This window comes from Hyla sarda, chromosome 1, assembly GCF_029499605.1.
Source record: "Hyla sarda isolate aHylSar1 chromosome 1, aHylSar1.hap1, whole genome shotgun sequence".
Taxonomy (NCBI): Eukaryota; Metazoa; Chordata; class Amphibia; order Anura; family Hylidae; genus Hyla; species Hyla sarda.
This window is the reverse complement of record NC_079189.1, coordinates 43354898-43377869: the sequence shown is the minus strand read 5'-3', so window position 1 is coordinate 43377869 and position 22972 is coordinate 43354898. Positions and strand designations below refer to the sequence as shown.

The following is a 22972-nucleotide window of genomic DNA, read 5'->3' as shown; positions in this document are numbered from 1 at the left end:
AATGGAATTATGGGATTTGTAGGCAAAAAGAAAATTCAAAAAAGAAATACCAGTTCACAAAAAGCTATCCACAGTGTTATGGTAATCTCACAACATAGCCATTTAGCCCCAAGACAAGCGCAGATCCTTCCTAAGCATGTCCATTACTGCCTGCCAGGTACGTACTAAAATCACCTTATGGTGGAGAACCCCTTTAATGCTCCCATGGTGGAATACAATGGCCACTATTTTGTATGCAAGTAAAGGAATATAAAAAAACAGTGTGCGCCTATACACTTTTACAGGTGCCAAATAATGCCGCAAAAAGAAGTAATACAAATGACATTCAAGAAAGTCGCTTTATTTTTGCAGGTCAAGGCAGGTGTTTTTTTTCCCTCTGAAATTTACATGCTAAAAAGGACAAGTATCATGAACAAAAAACGTATCCCCTATCCGAAAAATAGGGGATAAGTTTTAAATCACGGGGGGGGGGTCTGAGTGCTGGGGCCCACTGCGATCTCCTGTTTGGAGCCCCAGTTCTCTAGCACAGGAGCGCATCACGACCCGCGCCATGCCCTTCCATATAGCTCTATGGGAGAGCCATTTGACAATCTTTGGCTCTTCCATAGAGATTTATGGAGGGGGCGTGGCGGCCTCTGCTTTGGGCAAGGGTCGTGACGTGCTCCTGTGCTAGAGAACCGGAGCTACAAACAGGAGATCGCGGGAGGCCCTAGAGCTCGGACCATCCCTCCCCCACGACCTAAAACTTATCCCCCATAGCATTGTGCTAGCTTCCTGGTCATTAATGGTAAAATGAGGAGGTACCTGCAACCCATTTAGGTTGCACAAGTAGTCCCAGCTCCTACAGGATGGCACAGCCACATGTGGTGTTACAAGGTTAGCTATGTTTCCTAGCTCAGCCTAAAAAAAAAAAAAAGCATGGAACACCCAGACACAGGCTGCTACACGGCTACATGAGGAGCTGGACAAGGACGTGGAAGGGCATCAACCCAGTAGCAGAACCGACATCTTTTCCTTTGTGTTAGGAGAAACCCCAGCCAGAACCCTACAAAAAAGACCTCCAGTGGGCTACTGTGTGCACATTTATGACCAAACAAAGGTGGCATGAGGGCACGACATCTAGAGAGACCCCTGCTCACAGCCTAGCACTGAGCAGCACAACTGACTGGAACGCCATTAGTGTCCCATACTATTTCCGTCACACAGAGCAAATGTAACAGACCTGAAAAAGTCTGCATGTGTCATGGTGTACGGTTGCTGTCTGCAACATCATTTAGCATGACTAGTTTAGAGGTGCGTTAGTGATTGTCTGGGGAGGCAAATCTTTGAAAGACAACAAAGAAAAAAAACCAACCTGTTGTGATAGCCAAATATAGACGGACTATTGTTAGGTACAAGGATGAAATCTTCCTGGCCACTGTCAGAACATATACTGGTACCATGGGCTCTGGATTCCTCCTGGTGCAGGACATTGCTCAGTCTCATGGGCAGGGTGTGTAGGCAGTTCGTGGATGAGGAAGGTATTGATTACACTGCCTGACCTGAATGTGAATCAGAACCTCTGGGACATTGACCCTCATTTACTAATGCAAACCCGACATGTTTTGTCAGGTTGTGCGTCAGATTCTGTCGCATTGCACCAGAAATTCTGTCTGCGCCAGAATTTGCACCAGAATTGGAAAAACCATAACTAACTCTCCATTTTGCCAGGAAAACCCGGAAAAGGTGCGTGGCTGCCGGGAAGTGGGCGTGGTCTCCAAAAAGGGGCGTGTTCCCAACATTTTCACAAAAACCCAACATATTTACTAAGGTTTCCACATAAAATGTGGTGGATTTGATCTGAGGAAAACCTGACAGGTCAGAACATGTGTAAAAAAAAGCAAAATGTAGGGAAACCTTAGTAAATACCGTGGAAAATAAATTGTAGGGAATGAAAACCCACAAAGAAACCTACACAACACTCTTAGTAAATAAGGGCCATCAGTGCACCTGACACCACCAAGTAGCCCCAGGGATTGTCCAGGAGCTCAATGATGCCCTGATTTAGGATTGAAAGGAGATCTTCCAGGACACCAATGGCCATCTCATAAGAAGCACGCGCAGATGTTGGCTGGTGCGCACATGATGAAATTAACACAGATTGGATACATCGGTGATTTAAATTGTTTACTATTATTTACTATGTGATTCAATTTGAAACAGATTTTTTTTAAATTCCTTTTAAAATAAATGTAATGCTTTATATGCATTTCTTAGAAAAAAAAAATGTTTTTTGTTAGTAACTTTTTTTGAGGCAAAAATAAGCTAAATTATTAAAAAGGGGTTTTCCCGGTGATGTGGTAAAATCGCGAACCTTGGTAAAACAGAGAACCCACGTCACTTCCAGTGACATTGGATCAGCTGTTCATGCAAGCTTGAAGGGGTACTCTGCTGCTCAGCGTGTGTAACAAACTGTTCCGAACGCTGGAGTCAGAGCCGGGAGCTCGTGACGTCATGCCCCGCCCCCTCAATTCAAGTCTATGGGTCTATGATGTCACGCCCCACCCCGTCCCAAAGACTTGCATTGAGGGGGTGGGGCGTGACGTCATGAGGGGGCAGGGCTTTTCACAAGCTCCCGGCGCTGGCTCCAGAGTTCAGAACAGTGTGTTCCAAACGCTGAGCAGTGGAGTACCGCTTTAAGCTACAAATAGCAGTGCAGAAAGTATGGAGTTGGCAGTACTTCAATATGCATACGTGTTGAACTCATGAGGAAAACACCACGAACCTCTGGAGTTGCTGTCCAAACTTATAGGTGCCCTGCCACTAAGTGGATTAAAGGGGTTATCCACAATAAGGTGATTTTAGAACGTACCTGGCAGACAGTAATGGACATGCTTAGGAATGATTTTTGCTTGTCTTAGGGCTAAATAGCGATGTTGTGAGTTTACCATAACACTGTGGCTAGCTGTTTGTGAACTAGTATTTCCTGTTTACTTTTCTTTTTTTAACTACAAATCCCACAATTCCATCTTCCTCCCTCCCACACATCAGCCACCCCACCCATTAAAACATAAATGAGCTACATCCATTCAAAAGACCTGTGGTTTTCAATCAGGGTGCCTCCAGCTGTTGCATTAGTTGCAGATTGATCTCTCTCCCACCAAGCGATCGCTCCACCCATTGAAGCAGACAGGCTCGCTGTCATCAGCTGACTAGTGAGTCAGGTCTTGGCCGCATTGAAACCTGGGAAAAATCTGAGACAACAGTCATTTTGTATGCTGGTAAAAATAAATATTGGAGTGAAAATCACAGAAGAATTGTGAGAAAACCGTCACACACAGGTACAGACACTATATTATGAACTACACTAACTTTACAGCCCCTGTAGCATAGTAGAGTTGGGCGGTATGAGCAAAAACGTTTATCATGGTATTTTTGTGATGGCGGTTCCACGGTATTTAACAGTATTTCCCCCCCCCCCCCCTCCCCATGTGTCCTGGGCGCCGCTTCTCTTCCAACACCCCCCCAATGAATTATCAGCTGCGCTGTCCCCACATCTGTCCCCAGATCATGTCACCGCAATCGCTCCTCTGTTCATCCTCTTATGAGTTGCGGGCCGCCAGCACTCGAAATCTGTACTGTACTACAAATAACGTTGCCCGGGCTCTGGTACCATCTTCATTGTCCTGCGCTGCGGTACTCTTGCTGTTTCCTTGGGACGGGAAAGTCACAGAGCCGCCAGCCTATTTCTGCGGCCGGTGATCGGCTTAGCACACTGTCATGTATGAAGCCAACCTGCTCCTTACAGTGGGCTCAGCCTATCAGCAGCCGAGGCGGGACATCGCTGCAGCCGGTGATAGGCTGACGGCTCTGTGAAAGGTTAGTTAAAGTTAATTTTGTTTATTTTTGCAGCCCGGGCAACGTTATTTGTAGTACAGTAAAGATTTCTAGCGCTGGCGGCCCGCAACTCATAGGAGGATGAGCAGAGGAGCGCTTGCGGGTGACATGATGTGGGGACAGATGTGGGGACAGCGCAGATGCTAATTCATTGGGGGGGGCTGAAGAAAGGCAGAGCAGCAATCGCGGGTCACATATGATTAGTTACCCGAAGTGGGGAAAGCGCACTACGGCGGATAATTCACTCACTCATTCGAGTGGGGGAGGGGCCCAACCGGTATTGCGGTATGGGCAAAATTCATATTGTGCAGGAAAAAAAAAGTCGACTCGAAGTAGAGAGAGTAACATAGCAGGGGCACTCACGTCTTGTGCAAAAATGGCCATTATTCTTTACTAGAAAATCATCAGGTTATAGGTAATACATGAGAGGGAGAGGACAGAAACAGGACAACAACCGTTTTGCAGCTCTCTGCTGCTTCGACTGGTCCCGGACCAGTCGAAGCAGTAGAGAGCTGTAAAAAGGACGCTGGCCGATTCCGGCGTTTGTAGAAAGAATAGAAATATCTCTTCTTTCTGTGGATACTGCTGGGAAATGCATTGCTGTCTATGAGACTGCGCATTTCTGTACGGTCCTAGCACCCGCCGGAACTTTCAAATGTGCCCGTATTTTCCTAGCAGACATTCTGCACGGAGTCAGCAGTGTGGACATGGCCTTAAGGGGAATGACATGAACTACGGGGACTAGAATTATATGCACATTATCAACTATTATAAACCCACCAATTATATGTTTTTGAGATAACTAAATATGTAAAATAAAATTAAAACTTTTGAGAGTGTTTTTCCAGTTTTATCTATGTATTAGGGATCGACCGATTATCAGTATGGCCAATATTATCGGCCGATAATCACGATTTTGGGCATTATCGGTATCAGCAATTACCTTGCCGATAAGCCGATAATGCAATGCAATCAAGCATCTGATGCAGAAATTCCAATTTCAGCCTCCACAAAAAGAATTGACATGTCAATTCTTTCTGCTGAAACCCCTCAAAAATGTATTACTGTCTATGGAGATGGCACATTTCAGTGCGGTCCTAATGTCATCTCGAGTCGATGCCTTCAGTGGAAGGAGCGTCAACCGGAAATTACTCACCGCTCCTTTTTCCCGAGTTTTGCACTCGATATTCATCTCCTTGTGTTTCTTCATCACACTTTCTAATTTCTTCTTCAGGTCAATCGCACATCTCAGGCTGTCGTCGTGTATTCCAGCCTTTGTGAAAACCTTCAAGATAAACATAGAAAGTTAGAGTAGAACATCAGCCCTTTAAATCCCTACAAAGAACGCCAGTTTAAAGGAGATATCCAGTGCTGAAAAACTTATCCCCTATCCTAAGGATAGGGGATAAGTTTCAGCTCGTGGGGGGTCCAACCGCTGGCCCCTCCCCCCCCCGTATGGGGCCCCGTCTCACTGGCCAGATAGAGGGTGTCTACCACCGCACAAGGCGGCGGTCGACACCCCTCTCAATACATCGCTATGGCAGATCCGGAGATTGCCAAAGGCAGTTCTCCGGCTCTGCCATAGAGTTGCATTAAGGGGGCGTGTCAGCCGCCGATTCGTGCGGTGGTCAACACGCCCCCTTCCTGCGGGCTGTCTGGGCCCCGTACAGGAAATCGTGGGGGGCCCCAGCGGTCGAACCCCCCCGGTCGAAACTTATCCCCTATCCTTTGGAGGGGGCGTGATGCCCCCTTCCATAGACTTGCATTGAGGGGGCGTGGCTGTGATGGCATGAGGAGGCATGGCAGTAATGCCACAAGCCTCCTCCCTGCATCACCAGTCATCCAGCACATGCATCAGCGGCAGGACCTACGTGATCAGACATCTTATCCCTAATCCAATGATGTCTAGGGGCAGAGTACCCTTTAAAGGGGTACTCCGGCGCTAAGACATCTTATCCCCTATCCAAAGGATCTTCCAACCCCGTTAGAATCAGCCCCCGGAGCGTGCTCGCTCCGCGTCTGATTACTAGCGATTACAGGGACGGAGCATAGTGACGTCACGGCTCCACCTATGCAAGCCTATGGAGGGGGCGTGACATCGGCGGGACCCCCGCGATCAGGCATCTTATCCCCTATCCTTTGGAAAGGGGATAAGATGTCTTAGCGCCGGAGTACCCCTTTAAACTTTGCACTAACTTTGCATTACGTCTTTTGTTAAATGTATTTTGCTATGAAATTTCTAATTAAAACTGATTAAACATAAACCTGGTGTCATTAGAGGTGACAGATCCTTTATAGAGACAGAACACTCAAAGTGGAGAATAGAAGGAAACTTCTGAGGGTACCTGTATCCAGGACTGCACCGCGGGCCAGTACTTGTTCTTTGCCATCTTATAGGCATCTGTTAAATTGTTTAGAACGTCGGTATTATCCTCATTCTCCTTCACCTTCATATCTATAAGAAACAGAGAAATAAAACGGTGACCTTCAGTCCATCACAATCACCATACAGGGTGCAGATCTGATCATTTGGGCAGAAATAAGACATGAATTCCGAAAAGTTTTGGAACCTTCAGTTAATTTCTATGGAAGATAAATGTCAAGTATGGCACCTTCTTATCCCCCAATGTTTATTTATGACCCGTAAAACTAGGGATCTCATCGAATTGTCCACGTTCTTCAAAATTTGCCAATACCCTTAGGCTATGTTCACATGGTGGAATTTCTGTGCAGAAATCCATCGTAATTTACTGCCTACTGATTTCAAAGCAATTCCGCAGTCCCATTCAGACAGCAAAAATAAAAGACCAGTCCTTTGTCCTATTGCAGAATTACGTGGCAGAATCCCATTGAAGTCAATGGGACTCGAATTTCGGCAGAATTCTGTGTTCTGAGAACACAGAAATTACACCACAAATTGCTGAAGAATTCCGCAATTCAAAGCTTGCTGAATGGAATTTCTGCAGAATTGGAATTCCACTGTGTGAACATAGCCTTATAAAGGGAAAGGAAAAAAATACAATGGTCGGGGAAGAATAGACAACTGTGGTGCATGGGAGTTTTTTTTGCTCAACACCTTTCAAATTCTTTTGGTATGAGGGCCCGACGTCCACAGGTGGGGGTTGTGCTTACAGCCCAACACCATGTAGGACGTTTGGCATTTGCCAGAGAACACCAAGATTGGCAAATTCCCCACTGGCGCCCTGTGCTCTTCATAGATGAAAGCAGGTTCACACTGAGCAAATGCAACAGATGTGACAGAGTCTGGAAACGCCGTGGAGAACGTTCTGATGCCTGCAACATCCTCCAGCATGACCGGTTTGGCGGTGGGTCATGAGGTAGCCTGACTGCCATTAGGGAGATGAGATCCTCAGACCCCTTGTGAGACCATATGCTGGTGCGGTTGGCCCTGGGTTCCTCCTAATGCAAGACAATGCTAGACCTCATGTGGCTGCAGTGTGTCAGCAGTTCCTCCAAGAGAAAGGCATGGATGCTATGGACTGGCCCACCTGTTCCCAAGACCTGAATCCGATTGAGCACATCTGGGACATCATGTCTCGCTTCATCCACCAACGCCACGTTGCACCACAGACTATCCGCCAACTCATCAGGAGCATGCCCAGGCGTAAAGACGAAAGTATTTCATACGATTAGTTCATTCATTCAGATCCAGGATGTGTTATCTTAGTGTTCCCTTTATTTTTTTGAGCAGTGTATAGTATATAGCATACACACTAGCACATCCCCATTGTTTTATCCAATAGAAAGGTGTCGCCTCCATATTCTATATGACGTATACAAGTAACATTACACAAAGGACATTTAGACTAGGGATCGACCGATATCGGGTTTTTAGGGCCGACACCGATAATCGGTGCAGGTTAGGGCCGATAGCCGATAACTTATACCGATATTCCGGTATAAGTTATCGGCTATTTAACCCCCTGCGACACCGCTGCAGATCATTGATTTAAAGCGGGCGCTTTAAATCAATGATCTGCAGTGGCTTTTGCGGGGCCATAGCCCGCCGCCGCCACCACCCGCTTCTCTCCCCTACCTGCCAGGGTGCTCCAGGCCATCCATCCATCCATCGTTCATGTAGTGTCCGGGGGCGTTCCGGGTGGAGGGTGGTCCGGTACGGGCTGTCCTTCTCCGGTGGTCATCTTCTCCACTCCGGGCAGGCTCTGGCCTAGTACGCTGCATAGACATCGCTGCGCAGTGACGCCCGTGCGCAGCGGCGCACCTGACGTCACGGCGTAGCGGCGTCTATGCAGCGTACTAGGCCGGAGCCTGCCCGGAGTGGAGAAGAAGACCGTGGGAGAAGAAGGACAGCTCGGACCGGACCACCCTCCACCCGGAACGCCCCCGGACACTACATGAAGGAAGGATGGCCTGGACCACCCCCATTACGGGTAAGTTTAATTTTTTTATTGACTCGGAGGGTCGGGGAGGGGCCCGACCGGTATAGCGGTATGGGAAAAAATCCATACCAGTATACCGCCTAGCATCACGGTGGGGGGTGTGATGCGGTGCGGTGGGTCGGGGGTGCGGCGGGTCGAGGGGGGTGGCGGTCGCGGTGCGGGGGGCGTGGCATTATCTGTTTATCGGCAATATAATTGCCGATACCGATAATGCCCAAAATCGTGATTATCGGCCGATAATATCGGCCATACCGATAATCGGTCGATCCCTAATTTAGACCCAATGAGTAGTCAGGTAAGAAACTGACAAAATAACTTTCTGGAGGGAACACAAGGGGCAAAGAGACTAAGGGCTGTTCAGACAGTGGAATTTCCCCAATTCTGCACAATTTGCCTTTCTGCAAAGGTTGCTGAACTGAACTGCAGAATTCCGCCAAAATTCTGCTTTCTCAAAACAGAGAATTTAGCAGAGATTCAAAGACCCATTGACTTCAATGGGATTCCGCCGTGAATTTCCGCAAAATTAAAGACTGAATGGGACAGCGGAATCCTATTAAAGTCTATGAGCTGTAAATTTTGGAGGAATTCTTCAACGGAATTTTGCACAGAAATGCCGCCGTCTGAACATGGCCTAAGTGAAAGTATGATTTAACCATACATGCACTAATACACATAAAATTACCATATCACCAATTTAAAGGGGTACTCCGCACCTAGACATCTTATCCCCTATCCAAAGGATAGGGGATAAGATGTCAGATCGCCGGGGTCCCGCTGCTGGGGACCCCCGGGATGGCGGCTGCGGCAGTTCGCTCTGTGCGTAATGACGGGCAATACAGGGGCTGGAGCATCGTTAAGTCATGGCTCCTCCCCTCGTGATGTCACGGCCAGCCCCCTCAATACAAGCCTATGGGAGGGGGCGTGGCGGTCGTCACACCCCCTGCCATAGACTTGCATTAAGGGGGCGGACTGTGATGTTACGAGGGGCGGAGCCATGACGTCACGCTGCTCCATCACCTGTATCGCTCTGTATCCGTCCCCCGAACTCGCTCTGTGTAGTAATGAAAGCACGGTGCGGCAGCAGCGATCCCGGGGGTCCCCAGCAACGGGCCCCCTGGCGATCTGACATCTTATCCCCTATCCTTTGGATAGGGGATAAGATGTCTATGGGCGGAGTACCACTTTAAACATGACTATGGGATTCTACTAGGGAAATCATGTTTTATAATAAATGCCCCTTCCTTGATCCTCCCACTGCCCTATCTTCAGCAGCAGATCAGCACACAAACTGTTCAATACAGTAGACTGTTGGCTTCCCAGCCAGTAGTCCTGTGGTAATGACATGCATGTTACCTTTCTTTCCTTCAAGGAATGTATAAAATACATTCGCATATTAATACAGAGGAGTCGGAGAGTCGGAGTTGGAAGTACAGAAAACTCCGGAGTCGGAACATTTATCTACCGACTCCACAGCCCTGATCTCACAGCCGGCGACGCTGCGTTCTGAACATGGAAGCTTGGAGCTCCTGTGTTCCTGACGTAACGCCACGTCCACTCCATTCAGATCCATGGGAGAGGGGGTGACGCCTCCTCCCGTAGACATGAATGGAGGGGGTATGACGGCTATGGTCGCCCATCATCCGGCACGAAGTGGAGTCCGCTCCATGCATTGGATGACAGGGGTGCCATGCTGGAGATCGCAGGGGGTCCCAGCGGCGACCCCACGCCATCAGACATCTTATCCTTTGGATAGGGGATCAGATGTCTAGGGGCAGAGTACCCCTTTAAGCTCGGTATTAGTCAAAGCTGATTGTCTATGTCCACCTAGGAGATTGTTACAGTACAATGGGATAAGAACAAATGCCAAATGTACATCTCATATATCACTTACCAAAAACAAGATAATCAAACAAAACATGGGTAATAGTAAGACACAGAACATAGAACCAATAAAAAATGAAAAAACACACAAAATGCAACTGACAGAGTCATATGAGGACTATAGCACAGAGTCTAACAGTGTTTCCCAACCAGTGTGCCTCCAGCTGTTTCAAAACGACAAGTCCCAGCATGCCTGGACAGCTAAAGGCAGTCCAGGCATGCTGAGAGTTGTAGTGTTGTAATAGCTGGAGGCACCCGGTTGGGAAACACTGGGTTAGACTCTGACTGTGCTATAGTATCTGAATGTATAGCTGCTAATGGCATTAACTTTAGTAATGACTTCAGCAACATGGAGATCGGATTTCTTCCATTGGGTCTATGACCACCTTTAGGCTGTGTTCACACATTCAGTTTTTTTTTTTACTGCAATTGAATTCAAAACCAGGAATCGATTATAAATTGAGGACACATCAGAAAAAAAAACACTGAGACTTGATCTTTTTTTTTTCAAGTCCAATCCAGGCTTTGTATTCAGTAATTGCAATTAAAAACCTGACTGTGTAAACACGCCCTTAAAAGGGGTACTCCTGTGGAAAACAATTTTTTTTAAATAAACCAGTGCCAGAATGTTAAACAGATTTGTAAATTACTTCTATTTAAGAATCTTAATCCTTCCAGTACTTATCAGCTGCTGTATACTCCACAGGAAGTACTTTTCTGTTTAAATTTCCTTTCTGTTTGACCACAATGCTCTCTGCTGGCACCTCTGTCCATTTTAGCAACTGTCCAGAGTAGGAGCAAATCCCCAAAGGAAACCTATTCTGCTCTTGACAGTTCCTAAAATGGACAGAGGTGTCAGCAGAGAGCACTGTGGTCAGGAAGAAAGGAAATTCAAAAATAAAATAAATTCCTCTGGAACATACAGCAGCTAATAAGTACTGGAAGGGTTAAGATTTTTAAATAGAAGTCATTTACAAATCTGTTTAACTTTCTGGAACCAGTTAATCAAAAAAATGTTTTTTCCACCAGAGTACCCCTTTAAAAAGAGTTACTACTAAGGGTTACTACAGAGGTAAAGAGAACAGGCACCTGTTGATATGTCAATGTCGAGTGTATAATTGTAAGATCCCAGCCCGTGGTCTCTGATGAAAGATGCTTCTACAGGCTCAAAGTCGTTGTCAGACTCATCTGATGTGGATTCCTTTGAAGAACGCTTCACCTTTTCCCTTCCTCTGGTGCTGGAGGCCGTAAGGTCGGGCAAGTCCTTGCTGCAGCAGGGTTGTTCGTCGTCAGCGTCACGTAACTGGGGGTTGGGCTTAGGAGAGTTGTTTTTCAGTGATACGCCTTCTTTCTCATCACTCTCATCATTGACTAGACTGAATTCTATAGGGTTGGGCAGCAATAGGCTGAAGCAGTTCTCCATCTCCGTGAGGCAGGACTGGATGTCCTCTAGCGCTTCTAAAGGAGAGACAACGTGTGACACATGAGGACAAATATTATTGTACATTATCAAGGGTTACAGAGAATATGAAGCTTCCATGTTCATGACATCACGCCACTCACCCTCCATTTATGTCTATGGGAGGGGGCAAGACGTAGCATTCCCGCCGCCTCCCATAAATAGCACGTAGCATTCCCGCCACCTCCCATAAATAGCACATAGCATTCCCGCCACCTCCCATAAAACGCACGTAGCATTCCCGCCTCCTCCCATAAAACGCACGTAGCATTCCCGCCTCCTCCCATAAAACGCACGTAGCATTCCCGCCTCCTCCCATAAAACGCACGTAGCATTCCCGCCTCCTCCCATAAAACGCACGTAGCATTCCCGCCACCTCCCATAAAACGCACGTAGCATTCCCGCCTCCTCCCATAAAACGCACGTAGCATTCCCGCCACCTCCCATAAAACGCACGTAGCATTCCCGCCTCCTCCCATAAATAGCACGTAGCATTCCCGCCACCTCCCATAAAACGCACGTAGCATTCCCGCCTCCTCCCATAAAACGCACGTAGCATTCCCGCCACCTCCCATAAAACGCACGTAGCATTCCCGCCTCCTCCCATAAAACGCACGTAGCATTCCCGCCTCCTCCCATAAAACGCACGTAGCATTCCCGCCTCCTCCCATAAAACGCACGTAGCATTCCCGCCACCTCCCATAAAACGCACGTAGCATTCCCGCCTCCTCCCATAAAACGCACGTAGCATTCCCACTAAATCCCATAAATAGCACGTAGCATTCCCACCTCCTCCCTCAATGCAAGTCTATGGGAGAGGGCGTGACAGCAGTCACGCCACCTTCCATAGACTTGCATTGAGGGGGCGGGGCTATGAAGTCACGAGCTCCCGGCGCCGGCACCAGCGTTCGGAACAGTTTGTACCAAACGCTGAGCAGCGGAGTACCCCTTTAAGGGCCTGATCGCCCTGTGGAGTGTTAGTTTATATTCAAACAGCCTAAATTTCTGGGTGGATACTCCACAGACAGCGGACACGGCATGACATGCCGGCACCAGGACCGCTCAGAAATGTGCCACCTCCATAGACAGCAATACATTTCCGAGAGGTTCAAATCGGGATTTCCATGGCAGATGTTTCCTTCACGGAAATTCTGCTGTCTGCATGGTGCAGAGGATTGCCTTACTGTGCCCGGGCGAGGTACCATAGCATTCCGTGTAACAAGAGCTATTACCTAATACCAACAGGTTAGTATGGGCAAACCTGATTCCATTAAAAGTGGGTGTTTACTGTAAAGGCACATAAACTCTAAAACTTTGCTTGCAGCAGCCCCCTATTGTTTCTGTGCACACTTCAGAAGTCCCATTGCAGTCTTCAGAAGCAGATTCTACCAAAAAATAAATATGTTCATTATTGTGCCAGAATCCACCCAGAATTGTATTATAGTTATTTGAAGGGCACTTAAAGGAGTTTTGTAGTGAAAGATAACTTCCCCTATCCAAAAGAGACTTAAAGGGGTACTCCGGTGCTTAGACACCTTAAAGGGGAAGAGACTTCAAGGGGTACTCCGGTGCTTAGACATCTTAAAAGGGTACTCCGGTGCTTAGACATTACTGTCGACCGCAGGGCTGGCGGCGTGTGACGTCACGCCTCCGCCCCCGTGTGACATCACACTCCACCCCTCAATGCAAGCCTACGGGTGGGGGCGTGATAGCTATCACGCTCCCTCCCGTCGGCTTGCATTGAGGGGCGGAGCGTGACGACACACAGGGGCGGAGGCGTGACGTCACACACCGCCGGCCCTGCGGTCGACCGTAATCAGACCCGGAGCGAACACGCTCCGGGGACTGATTACAAACGGGGTGCCGCGTGCATGATCACGGGCGTCCCCAGCTGCAAGACTCCCGCGATCAGGCATCTTATCCCCTATCCTTTGGATAGGGGATAAGATGTCTAAGCACCGGAGTACCCCCTTAAGCAGTTACTCATTAAGACGCCAATGACCGTGCCGAAAAACAGAGGGTGTAGGAGAAAAGGAAAGAAGAACAGGAAAGTGGTCAGACCAGGAAATGGGCTCCAAGGAGGCAGTCAAAAGCAAGCGGACTAACGGGAGATTACCGAAAAACTAGTCGATACGTGTGTGCAATCTATGAGGGTGGGAGAAAAAACTAAAATAACGGTCCGTCGGGTATTGATCCTCCAGAGATCATACAATGACGACGCTCAGATAAGGCACTGGAAAAGAGAGGCTAAACGCAATTGGGAAGGAGGGGCATCAGTAAGGGAAGGAGAAAATACAAGATTAAAGTTCCCCCCCCCCCCCAATAAGCCATGCTGAAGGCGGATATTTATGGAGTTTAGCCAGAACCCTACATAAAAACACAAGACCTGGAGATGAGGACAGCAAATCCCTCTGTATTTAGCATTTTTTTTTCTTTGCACCAATAACCGTCACCACCAGTTTTTAAAATGGTCAAGAAAGAATTGAAAACACAGTATGGAGGGGTCTTCCAATATAAGCTCACCTTCCATTTCACTCTTTGCGTTTTTAGCTTTCTCCTTATAAATATTTTCCAAACGTTTCTGCTTCTCTTCTTCCCTTTTTCTCTCTGCTACCGTCCTTGACCTCACATCCTGGAAGTCCACCTGAGAACACAATTTAATACAACGTCAATATCAGGTGCCCTAACGTACATTGTAGCTCGTCCCTTTTATGTAGGTCCCCTTAAATTTAGTTTGGCCCCCCACAGTTACGACATCCCCCCCACCCCCAACGATATGATTTCATAAAGGGAGATTGTTCTGTAGATAAAAACACCCTTATGGTAGCAATTTTTTTCCCACTAGGTAGGACCACCCAATCGAAGGTAGCTTGGTGGATTGCCTCCCCCGTAAGTAACATCTCCTGGAAATAAAAATAAAAAAATAAATAAAACATTCCTTCTTGGATCCTCAGCAATCACTGCCATCTTCTCCTGCTTATAGGCTGCAGGCAGCTTCTTACTTTGTCCTTTAGAGGCCTGAAGCATCTCTACCTTTAGGATGCGCACAATGACATCACTCAAGCTTAGGACGCACTAAGTCACCTGTGGCGGAGCTAAGCCTCAGGCATCCTAGCGCATCCAGATGTCATCTTGCCCACCGGACTGCATCCTATTTGGGGACCCCCTCTCTAATGCACAGAAACAAAAGTGAAGCAATAAACAGCACTGGTTAAAAAGCTACCTAGAAGAGTTACCTTTTTGTTTTGCTTCAGAAAGTGATATCCCAAGGACAATGTCTTATAAGCTTCCCCAAATTTCTCATGCCATTCTTGTACAGTCTTAATGGCTAAAATTTTTAGCTTCTGTGCCACTTCCTTGGGAGGTGGAAGCGGCTGGTCATAGTCCGTCTCCACAGTGAGCTCCAAAAATTCCTGAAAGTTGGAGATGAGCAGCGTCCTGAACAGGTGCGATCGACTGAACAGCTCGCTGACTATCTGGAAGGCGGGAAGCCGGATCTCGGCATGGTCCTGGGTCAGCTGGGTCATCAGCAGGTGGTAGACATGCCTTATGTGCTCATCTGAAGACCTGAAAAATGAATGGAAAAGTGAGATGTGGCCCTTACACCACAGATAATGGTAAAATGTTCACAGCTTATACAGAGCCTTCCTAAATATAATTTTGAGTCACATTGAAAATATGTTGCTTTCTTTATCTTGTTTTGATTCTTAGGCTGCTTTCACACTATATCATTTCTCCATTTTAAAGACCTGTTATAATGTTCCATTAAAGAAACCCTTAAAACCGGCCATTAAATGGCCGTTACAAAATCCCAGTCAAGTCTATGGGATTCTGTGATTAGCCGTTATCTCCCGTCACAAAATAACGTCCGTTATTCATAATGGGCATTAACGGGTCATAACGGCTAATCACAGAATCCCATAGACTTGACTGGGATTTTGTAACGGCCATATGGGATTTTGTAAACGGCCGTTTTTAAGGGTTGCCTTAACGGAACATTATAACAGGTCTTATATAGTGTGAAAGCCGCCTTACTTACACTCTAGTATGCTGCAGAGGCGCATTTACAAGTCTGACGATTAGTACTGAAAACTATAACTGTAGGTGAAACCCCTTTAAAGGGGTATTCTAGTGCTCCAGCGTTCTAAACATTTTGTTCAGAGCGCTTAGAGCCGAAGGTCGTGATTGTGACATCACGGCCACGCCCCCTCCATTCTTGTCTATGGGAGGGAGTGTATCAGCCTATACGCCCCCTCCCATAGACATGAACGGAGGGGGCGTGGCTGTGACATCACAACCACTGCTGCAGGAACCCGGCATTTGTTTAGAACGCCCGGTGCTGCGGGCCCCAACAGCAGGGCCCCCACAATCAGACATCTTATGATGTCTAGCAGGGGAGTAACCCTTTAACCTCTTAAGGATGCAGGGCGTACCTGTACGCCCTGCACCCAGTCCCGGTGTTTAAAACAGGGTCACGCTGTGACCTCGCATCACACCGGGTCGGTCCCGGCTGCTATTCATAGCCGGGACACTGGGCTAATAGTGCGCGGCACAGATAGTTGTGCCACGCGCTATTAAACCTTCAGACGCGACGATCAAAGTTGATTGCCGCGTCGAAAATGAAAGTAAAAGCTTCCCGGCAGCTCAGTTGGGCTGATCGGAACTATCGCGATAAAATCGCGATGTGCCGATCAGTTAGGACGCGAGCGGAGGCCCTCTTACCTTGCTCCGTCAAGTCCGATTGGCGTTTGATTGCTCCAAGCCTGAGCTACAGGCTTGAGCACTCAAGCCCCTATTACGCTGATCCATGCAAAGCTATGGCTTTGCAGGGATCAGGGTAAAAGATCAGTGTGTACAGTGCTATAGGTCCCTATGGGAGCTATAACACTGCAAAAAAAAGTGAAAAAAAAAAAAAAGGTAATAAAAGTCATCTAACCCCCCTTCCCTAATAAAAGTTTGAATCACCCCCCCCTTTTCCCATAAAAAAAAAAAAAAAAATGCGTAAATAAAAACAAACAAATGTGGTATCGCCACGTGCGTAAATGTCCGAACTATAAAAATATATTGTTAATTAAACCACACGGTCAATGGCGTAGTGCAAAAAAATTCCAAAATAACGTCTTTTTGGTCACTTAATATCATAAAAAAAATGAATAAAAAGCGAACAAAAAGTCCGATCAATGCAAAAATGGTAAGGATAAAAACTTCAGAACACGGCGCAAAAAAAGTTATAGGGGGTCAGAAGATGACAATTTTAAACGTATAAATTTTCCTGCATGTGGTTTTGATATTTTTCAGAAGTACGACAAAATACAACCTATATAAGTAGGGTATCATTTTAACCGTATGGACCTACAGAATAAAGATAAGGTGTAATTTTTACCAAAAAATGTACTACGTAGAACCGGAAGCCCCCAAAAGTTACAAAATGAAATGTTTTCTTCAATTTTGTCGCACAATTAATTTTTTTTCCCATTTCGCCGTGGATTTTTTGGGAAAAGGACTAAAGTCACTGCAAAGTAGAATTGGTGGCGCAAAAAAAATTAAGCCATCATATGGAATTTTATGTGCAAAATTTAAAGAGTTATGATTTTTAGAAGGTGATGAGGAAAAAATAAAAATGTAAAAACGGAAAAACGCCGAGTCCTTAAGGGGTTAAAGGGGTACTCCGCTGGTTAGCGTTTTGAACAAACTGTTCCAAACGCTGGTGCCGGGAGCTTGTGACGTCACTCCCACCCCCCTCAATACAAGTCTATGGGAGGGGGCGTGACATCCGTCACGCCCCCTCCCATAGACTTGCATTGAGGGGGCGGGGTGTGACATCACGAGCTCCCGGCGCCGGCTCCAGCATTCGGAACATATATAGTTACATAGTTAGTACGGTCGAAAAAAAGACATACGTCCATCAAGTTCAACCAGGGAATTAACAATCGAGTTCATTCCAGGGGAGTAACCCTTTAACCTCTTAAGGATGTCCATTGGAATATTGTTCCAAACGCTGAGTAGCGGAGTACCCCTTTAATGGTCACTGTCAGATTCAAAATGTCAAAATTGCGTATGCAAAAACACATCCGTACTGCACTTGCAAGAAAGTGGCAGCAGAACACATACTTGCAGATCTTCTTCAACTGTTTGAGTTTTTCAGGGTTGAGCTGCGGCTCCCCAGATGTCGTCAATGTCTCCACCAGCTTCTCCAATGTCGGCTCCATCATCACAAGTCTGGGGGTAGAAGCAGAAGACATATCTCAGTTATGTGTTTCATACATTTATGTCTCTACAAACCAAAAATAAAGCTTGTGCATCAGCGGTAGAGATGAGCGAATTTACAGTAAATTCGATTCGTCACGAACTTCTCGGCTCGGCAGTTGATGACTTATCCTGCATAAATTAGTTCAGCTTTCAGGTGCTCCCGTGGGCTGGAAAAGGTGGATACAGTCCTAGGAAAGAGTCTCCTAGGACTGTATCCACCTTTTTCAGCCCACCGGAGCACCTGAAAGCTGAACTAATTTATGCAGGAAAAGCCATCAACTGCCGAGCCAAGAAGTTCATGACGAATTGAATTTACTGTAAATTCGCTCATCTCCAATCAGCGGCATTGGTGAATTGGGAAATGTCTGGCATTCAAATACACTAAGCCCCCTAAATTCAGCCTTATATGCCATATCGTCCCGCTTCTTTTACAATGACTTTTATAATAAAACAAAGGTCGGCTTGTGCCTGAATAAGACTATAGGAGTAAAAATTTGCGCAATATTTCTTTTCATTTGTGCAATTTTTCTGGCAGGGCATGAGCGACTATTTTAAAGTCACCCCCAGCTTTGTGTCAGATGACCTGGAAGGACTTTCAATGTAAGTCTATGGGGGCCACCCAAGTGTCATAGACACATAGCTTGGGGTCTGAACACTCATAACAGGACAGATAAAACCCTTTGACATGTCCCCATAGGAAAGATACACAGATTTGTAAATTACTTCTATTAAAAAAAAATCTTAATCCTTCCAGTACTTATCAGCTGCTGTATACTACAAAGGGAAATTCTTTTCTTTTTGGATTTCTTTTCCGTCACGACCACAGTGCTCTCTGCTGACACCACTGTCCATGTCAGGAACTGTCCAGAGAAGGAGAAAATCTCCATAGCAAACATAGGCTGCTCTGGACAGTTCCTAAAATGGACAGAGGTGTCAGCAGAGAGCACTGTGCTCGTGACAGAAAAGAAATCCGAAAAGAAAAGAATTTCCTCTGTAGTATACAGCCGCTAATAAGTACTGGAAGGATTTCGAATATTTAATAGAAGTAATTTACAAATCTGTTTAACTTTCTGGCACCAGTTAATTTAAAGGGTACCTCTCATCAAAAAAACTTTTGATATATTATAGATTAATGTATGCAGAATAACTTTACAATTGCATGTTATTAAAAAATATGCTTCTTTCTATTTAATTTTCCACTTTGAAGAAATGACCACTAGGGGTCTCCCTACCAGTCCTGGCAGCAAGCATTTCAGACTCATGCTGGAGTCCTAAACACTACGAGCTGCCAGTCTGCTTTGTTCACAAAGGAGAACACTCAGAGCTGCCAGCCTGCTTTGTTCACAGCCTGTTTGGCTGTGAACAAAGCAGGCTGGCAGCTCTGAGTGTTTAGGACTCCAGCATGAGTCAGAAATGCTTGCTGACAGGACTGATCGGGAAAAATTCAATAGAAAGAAGCATATTTTTCATTAACATGCTATTGGAAAGTTATTCAACATTCATTAATCTAAAATATATCAAAAGTTTATTTGATGAGAGGTTCCCTTTAAGTTGATTTGAGTACCCCTTTAACACATTCCCACTATAGGATGTATGGGTACATCCTGTCAGCCGGTGCATTACCGCTACAGGACGTTCTTACACTTCCTGCATATTCTGGCGGTGGAAGCGGAGGTGAACCCACTGCAGCTGCAGAGACCGAGAATGCATCAGTCTTGACAGTATTAATCTTAAATGGTCACTCTCATTAAAGCTAATTTTTGCTATTGCGCTCCTTATGGTAAATAAAAAATATTTCTAATATACTTTGTTTAAAAAAAATGAAGTTTTCTATGTTTTATTTGTGCTTAAAAAAGCTCAAGAGCATATTTCCCCCCATCTTATACATGGACTTTTGACCGAAGTTTAAACACAGAAAGTGCTGAGAGGGGGGGGGGGGGGGGGTGTCCAGCCTCATCCAATCATAGCTCCTCTCACACTTTACTGCCATATGCTGTTGGTTGGACACACCCCTCTCAGCACTCCAGGCTGCACTTCCTGTGTTTGGGCTTCGGTCCTAAGTCTGTGTATAAGAGGGGGGGGGGGGGGGGGGGGATGTGCTCTTGAGCTTTTTTAAGCACAAATAGAACATTAAATTATTTTTTTTTTTTTAACAAAGTATATTAGAAATATTTTTTATTTACCATGAGTGCAATAGCAAAAAAATTTTTAATGGGAGTGACCATTAAAACAATTAAGGACCAAGCGTTAAGGACCCTTAAGGACCAAGCGTTTTTCTGTTTTTGCACTTTCGTTTTTTTCCTCCTTACCTTTTAAAAATCATAACCCTTTCAATTTTGCACCTAAATAAACATGAGGCCTTTTTTTTTTTTTTTTTGCGCCACCAATTCTACTTTGTAATGACATCAATCATTTTACCCAAAAATCTACGGCGAAACGAAAAAAAAAAATCATTGTACGCCAAAATTGAAGAAAAACACCATTTTGTAAATTTTGGAGGCTTCTCTTTCTATGCAGTGCATTTTTCGGTAAAAATGACACCTTATCTTTATTCTGTAGGTCCATACGATTAAAATGATACCCTACTTATATAGGTTTGATTTTGTCGTAATTCTGGAAAAAAATCATAACTACATGCAGGAACATAATACGTATAAAAATGTCATCTTCTGACACCTATAACGTTTTTATTTTATCACGTACCGGGCGGTATGAGGGCTCGTTTTTTGTGCTGTAATCTGAAGTTGTATTGATCGGACTTTTTGATCACATTTTATAAATTTTGTTATGGTATAAAAAGTGACCAAAAATACACTATTTTGGACTCTGGAATTGTTTTTGCGTGTACGCCATTGACCGTGCGGTTTAATGAACAATATATTTTTATAGTTCGGACATTTACGGATACTACAAATGTTTATATATTGTTATATGGAATTTGGGAAAAGTGAGGTGATTTAAACTTTTAATAATTAAGGTATGTTTTTTTTTTTTTTTTTGTTACACTTTTAGGAGGAATCATTTGATTCCTCATACAGATCAATTAGGTTCCATAAAACCACATTGATCTGTGTGCTCTGCGCTCGATTGATAAAGCCTGGTCCTGCCAAGCTTTATCATTCTCAGCGCAGGAGCCGGCATAGAAGGAGAGATAAGCCCTCAGGCTACCTCAGCAGTGGATCACCGCAATTGCGCTGTGGGGGGGGGGGGGGCAATCCACCCCACTGGACCACCAGGGACGGGATAAAGGCACCTTTAGACGCCGCTGTCCGCTTTGATGGTGGCGATCTAAAGGGTTAATAGCCGGTTGCGGCGATCGCTGCATGTCAGCTATTAACGCTGGCCCCCAGCTACAGGAATCAGCTGGGGGCCGGTCGGTATGACGCAGGCTCGAGTCGGGGGGTCCACGGTCGTTAACCGGTTAAAGATGCCATGGTCAGTACTGACCAAGCCATCCACAGGATTGACAGGGGGAGAAGACAGGGGGAGAAAGCTCCCCATTGGTGACTCCACAATCCGATTGTGGGGTCCCGATGGTGGCCATGGCAACAGGAAGCCAGCTGATGGGCCTCCTGTCTGCTGAGTACGGAAGCCTGTGAGGTCCACACAGTGTGTACAGACAGTTATACTATGTTGCAGTACAGATGTACAGTATATCAGGTAAAAAAAAAAAAAAAAGAGTACAAAAAAAAAAAGTATATATATATATATATAAAAAAAAAAGCATAAAAAAATATATAAAAATAAAATGTTTTTCAATGAATTAAGTGTAAAAAAAAATTAAGTAAGTGCCTCAATCCCAATAAAGACTTTTATCAACACAACACCCTTTAAATATATATATATATATATATATATATATATATTATTATTATAATAATAATGATAATAAATAATAAAAAAAATGAATAATAATAATTAAAAATTTTTATATATATATATATATATATATATATATATATATATAGTAGGTATTGTCATATTAGTAATGACATGTACTATAAAGCGGCAATAGGTCAGAAGACTTGACACCCCAATTGTGATTACAGGTGTATAGAAAGACGGTATGGCCTCTTCGATGACATCATCCCGGTGACATCACATTGCATAGTCACGCCCTAAATGACTGGCTGTCACAGTCATGTGACCACCATAACCAATGGCATTCGGGATGTAAATATCACAGAGACAACAACGACATGTTAGTTGGAGAACCTTATATTTTTTAACCCTATACGACATAGCCTTATACACAGTAGGCTATAGCAGTGTTACCAAACCAGGGTGCCCCCAGCTGTTGCAAAACTACAACTCCCAGCATGCCCGGACAGCCTTCGGCTGTCCGGGCATGCTGGGAGTTGTAGTTTTGCCACAGCTGGAGGCACCCTGGTTAGGTAACACTGCCTATAGTAATGTACGTGCCGCACGTCCGACCATATTTCTGCCCCCTATAGAAACAATGGTCGCTTATAGCCACATACCTGCCCGCAGCTCAGAGTACGGAAGCCCGCACGGACCCTGCATGCCCGGACATAACACACTAACACAGAGCGTACTCTCCGGCCACGCCCACTGGGCGGTAAACACTGACGTCATCACGCTGAGATCGTAGTAGCGACGCTTCAGGTGGGTGTGGTTACGTGTCGTCATGGTAATACGTACAGCATGATGCTAAGATGGGCTAAACTCATGAATGGAAGTCAGTCAAGCACAACTTTATTTATAAAAATAAAAAAAAAACATAACTAGAAAGGTTATCAAAAGCAGCCTGTCATTCTGTACATTCAGCTAGATCAGTATTTTCCAACCAGGGTGCCTCCACCTGTTACAAAACTACAACTCCCAGCATGCCCGAACAAAATTCTGGTTGCCATGAGTAACACTGTCACATTTTTAATCGTGATAAATAAACCTATTGGAGGGGGGTTGTATAGAGGTAAAGTTGTTGATTTGCGCATAGCAACCAATCAGAGCACTTCTTTTGTTTTTGAAAGGCTTCGGGGAAAAAAGAAAGAAGCGATGTGATTGGTTGCTGTGCGTTTTAATTTAAATCCATGAAGCCATTCGACTTTTTTTTTTTTTTTGC

The 22972-nt window shown here is 45.5% G+C and overlaps 1 protein-coding gene across 1 annotated transcript in view; it reads right to left on the bottom strand.

Annotated features, from left to right (window-relative positions):
- The window catches only part of UVSSA (UV stimulated scaffold protein A), a 90251-nt gene extending 67740 nt beyond the window's left edge, over positions 1 to 22511 (bottom strand). The window contains exons 1-7 of the mRNA XM_056554822.1: positions 22368 to 22511; positions 17749 to 17856; positions 14874 to 15204; positions 14161 to 14281; positions 11268 to 11636; positions 6222 to 6331; positions 5033 to 5161 (exon numbers count right to left, since the gene is read on the bottom strand). Of these exons, the coding sequence (XP_056410797.1) occupies positions 5033 to 5161; positions 6222 to 6331; positions 11268 to 11636; positions 14161 to 14281; positions 14874 to 15204; positions 17749 to 17849 (1161 nt within the window). The 5' untranslated portion in view covers positions 17850 to 17856; positions 22368 to 22511. The remainder of the gene's footprint in view (positions 1 to 5032; positions 5162 to 6221; positions 6332 to 11267; positions 11637 to 14160; positions 14282 to 14873; positions 15205 to 17748; positions 17857 to 22367) is intronic.
- Positions 22512 to 22972: the final 461 nt, after the last annotated feature.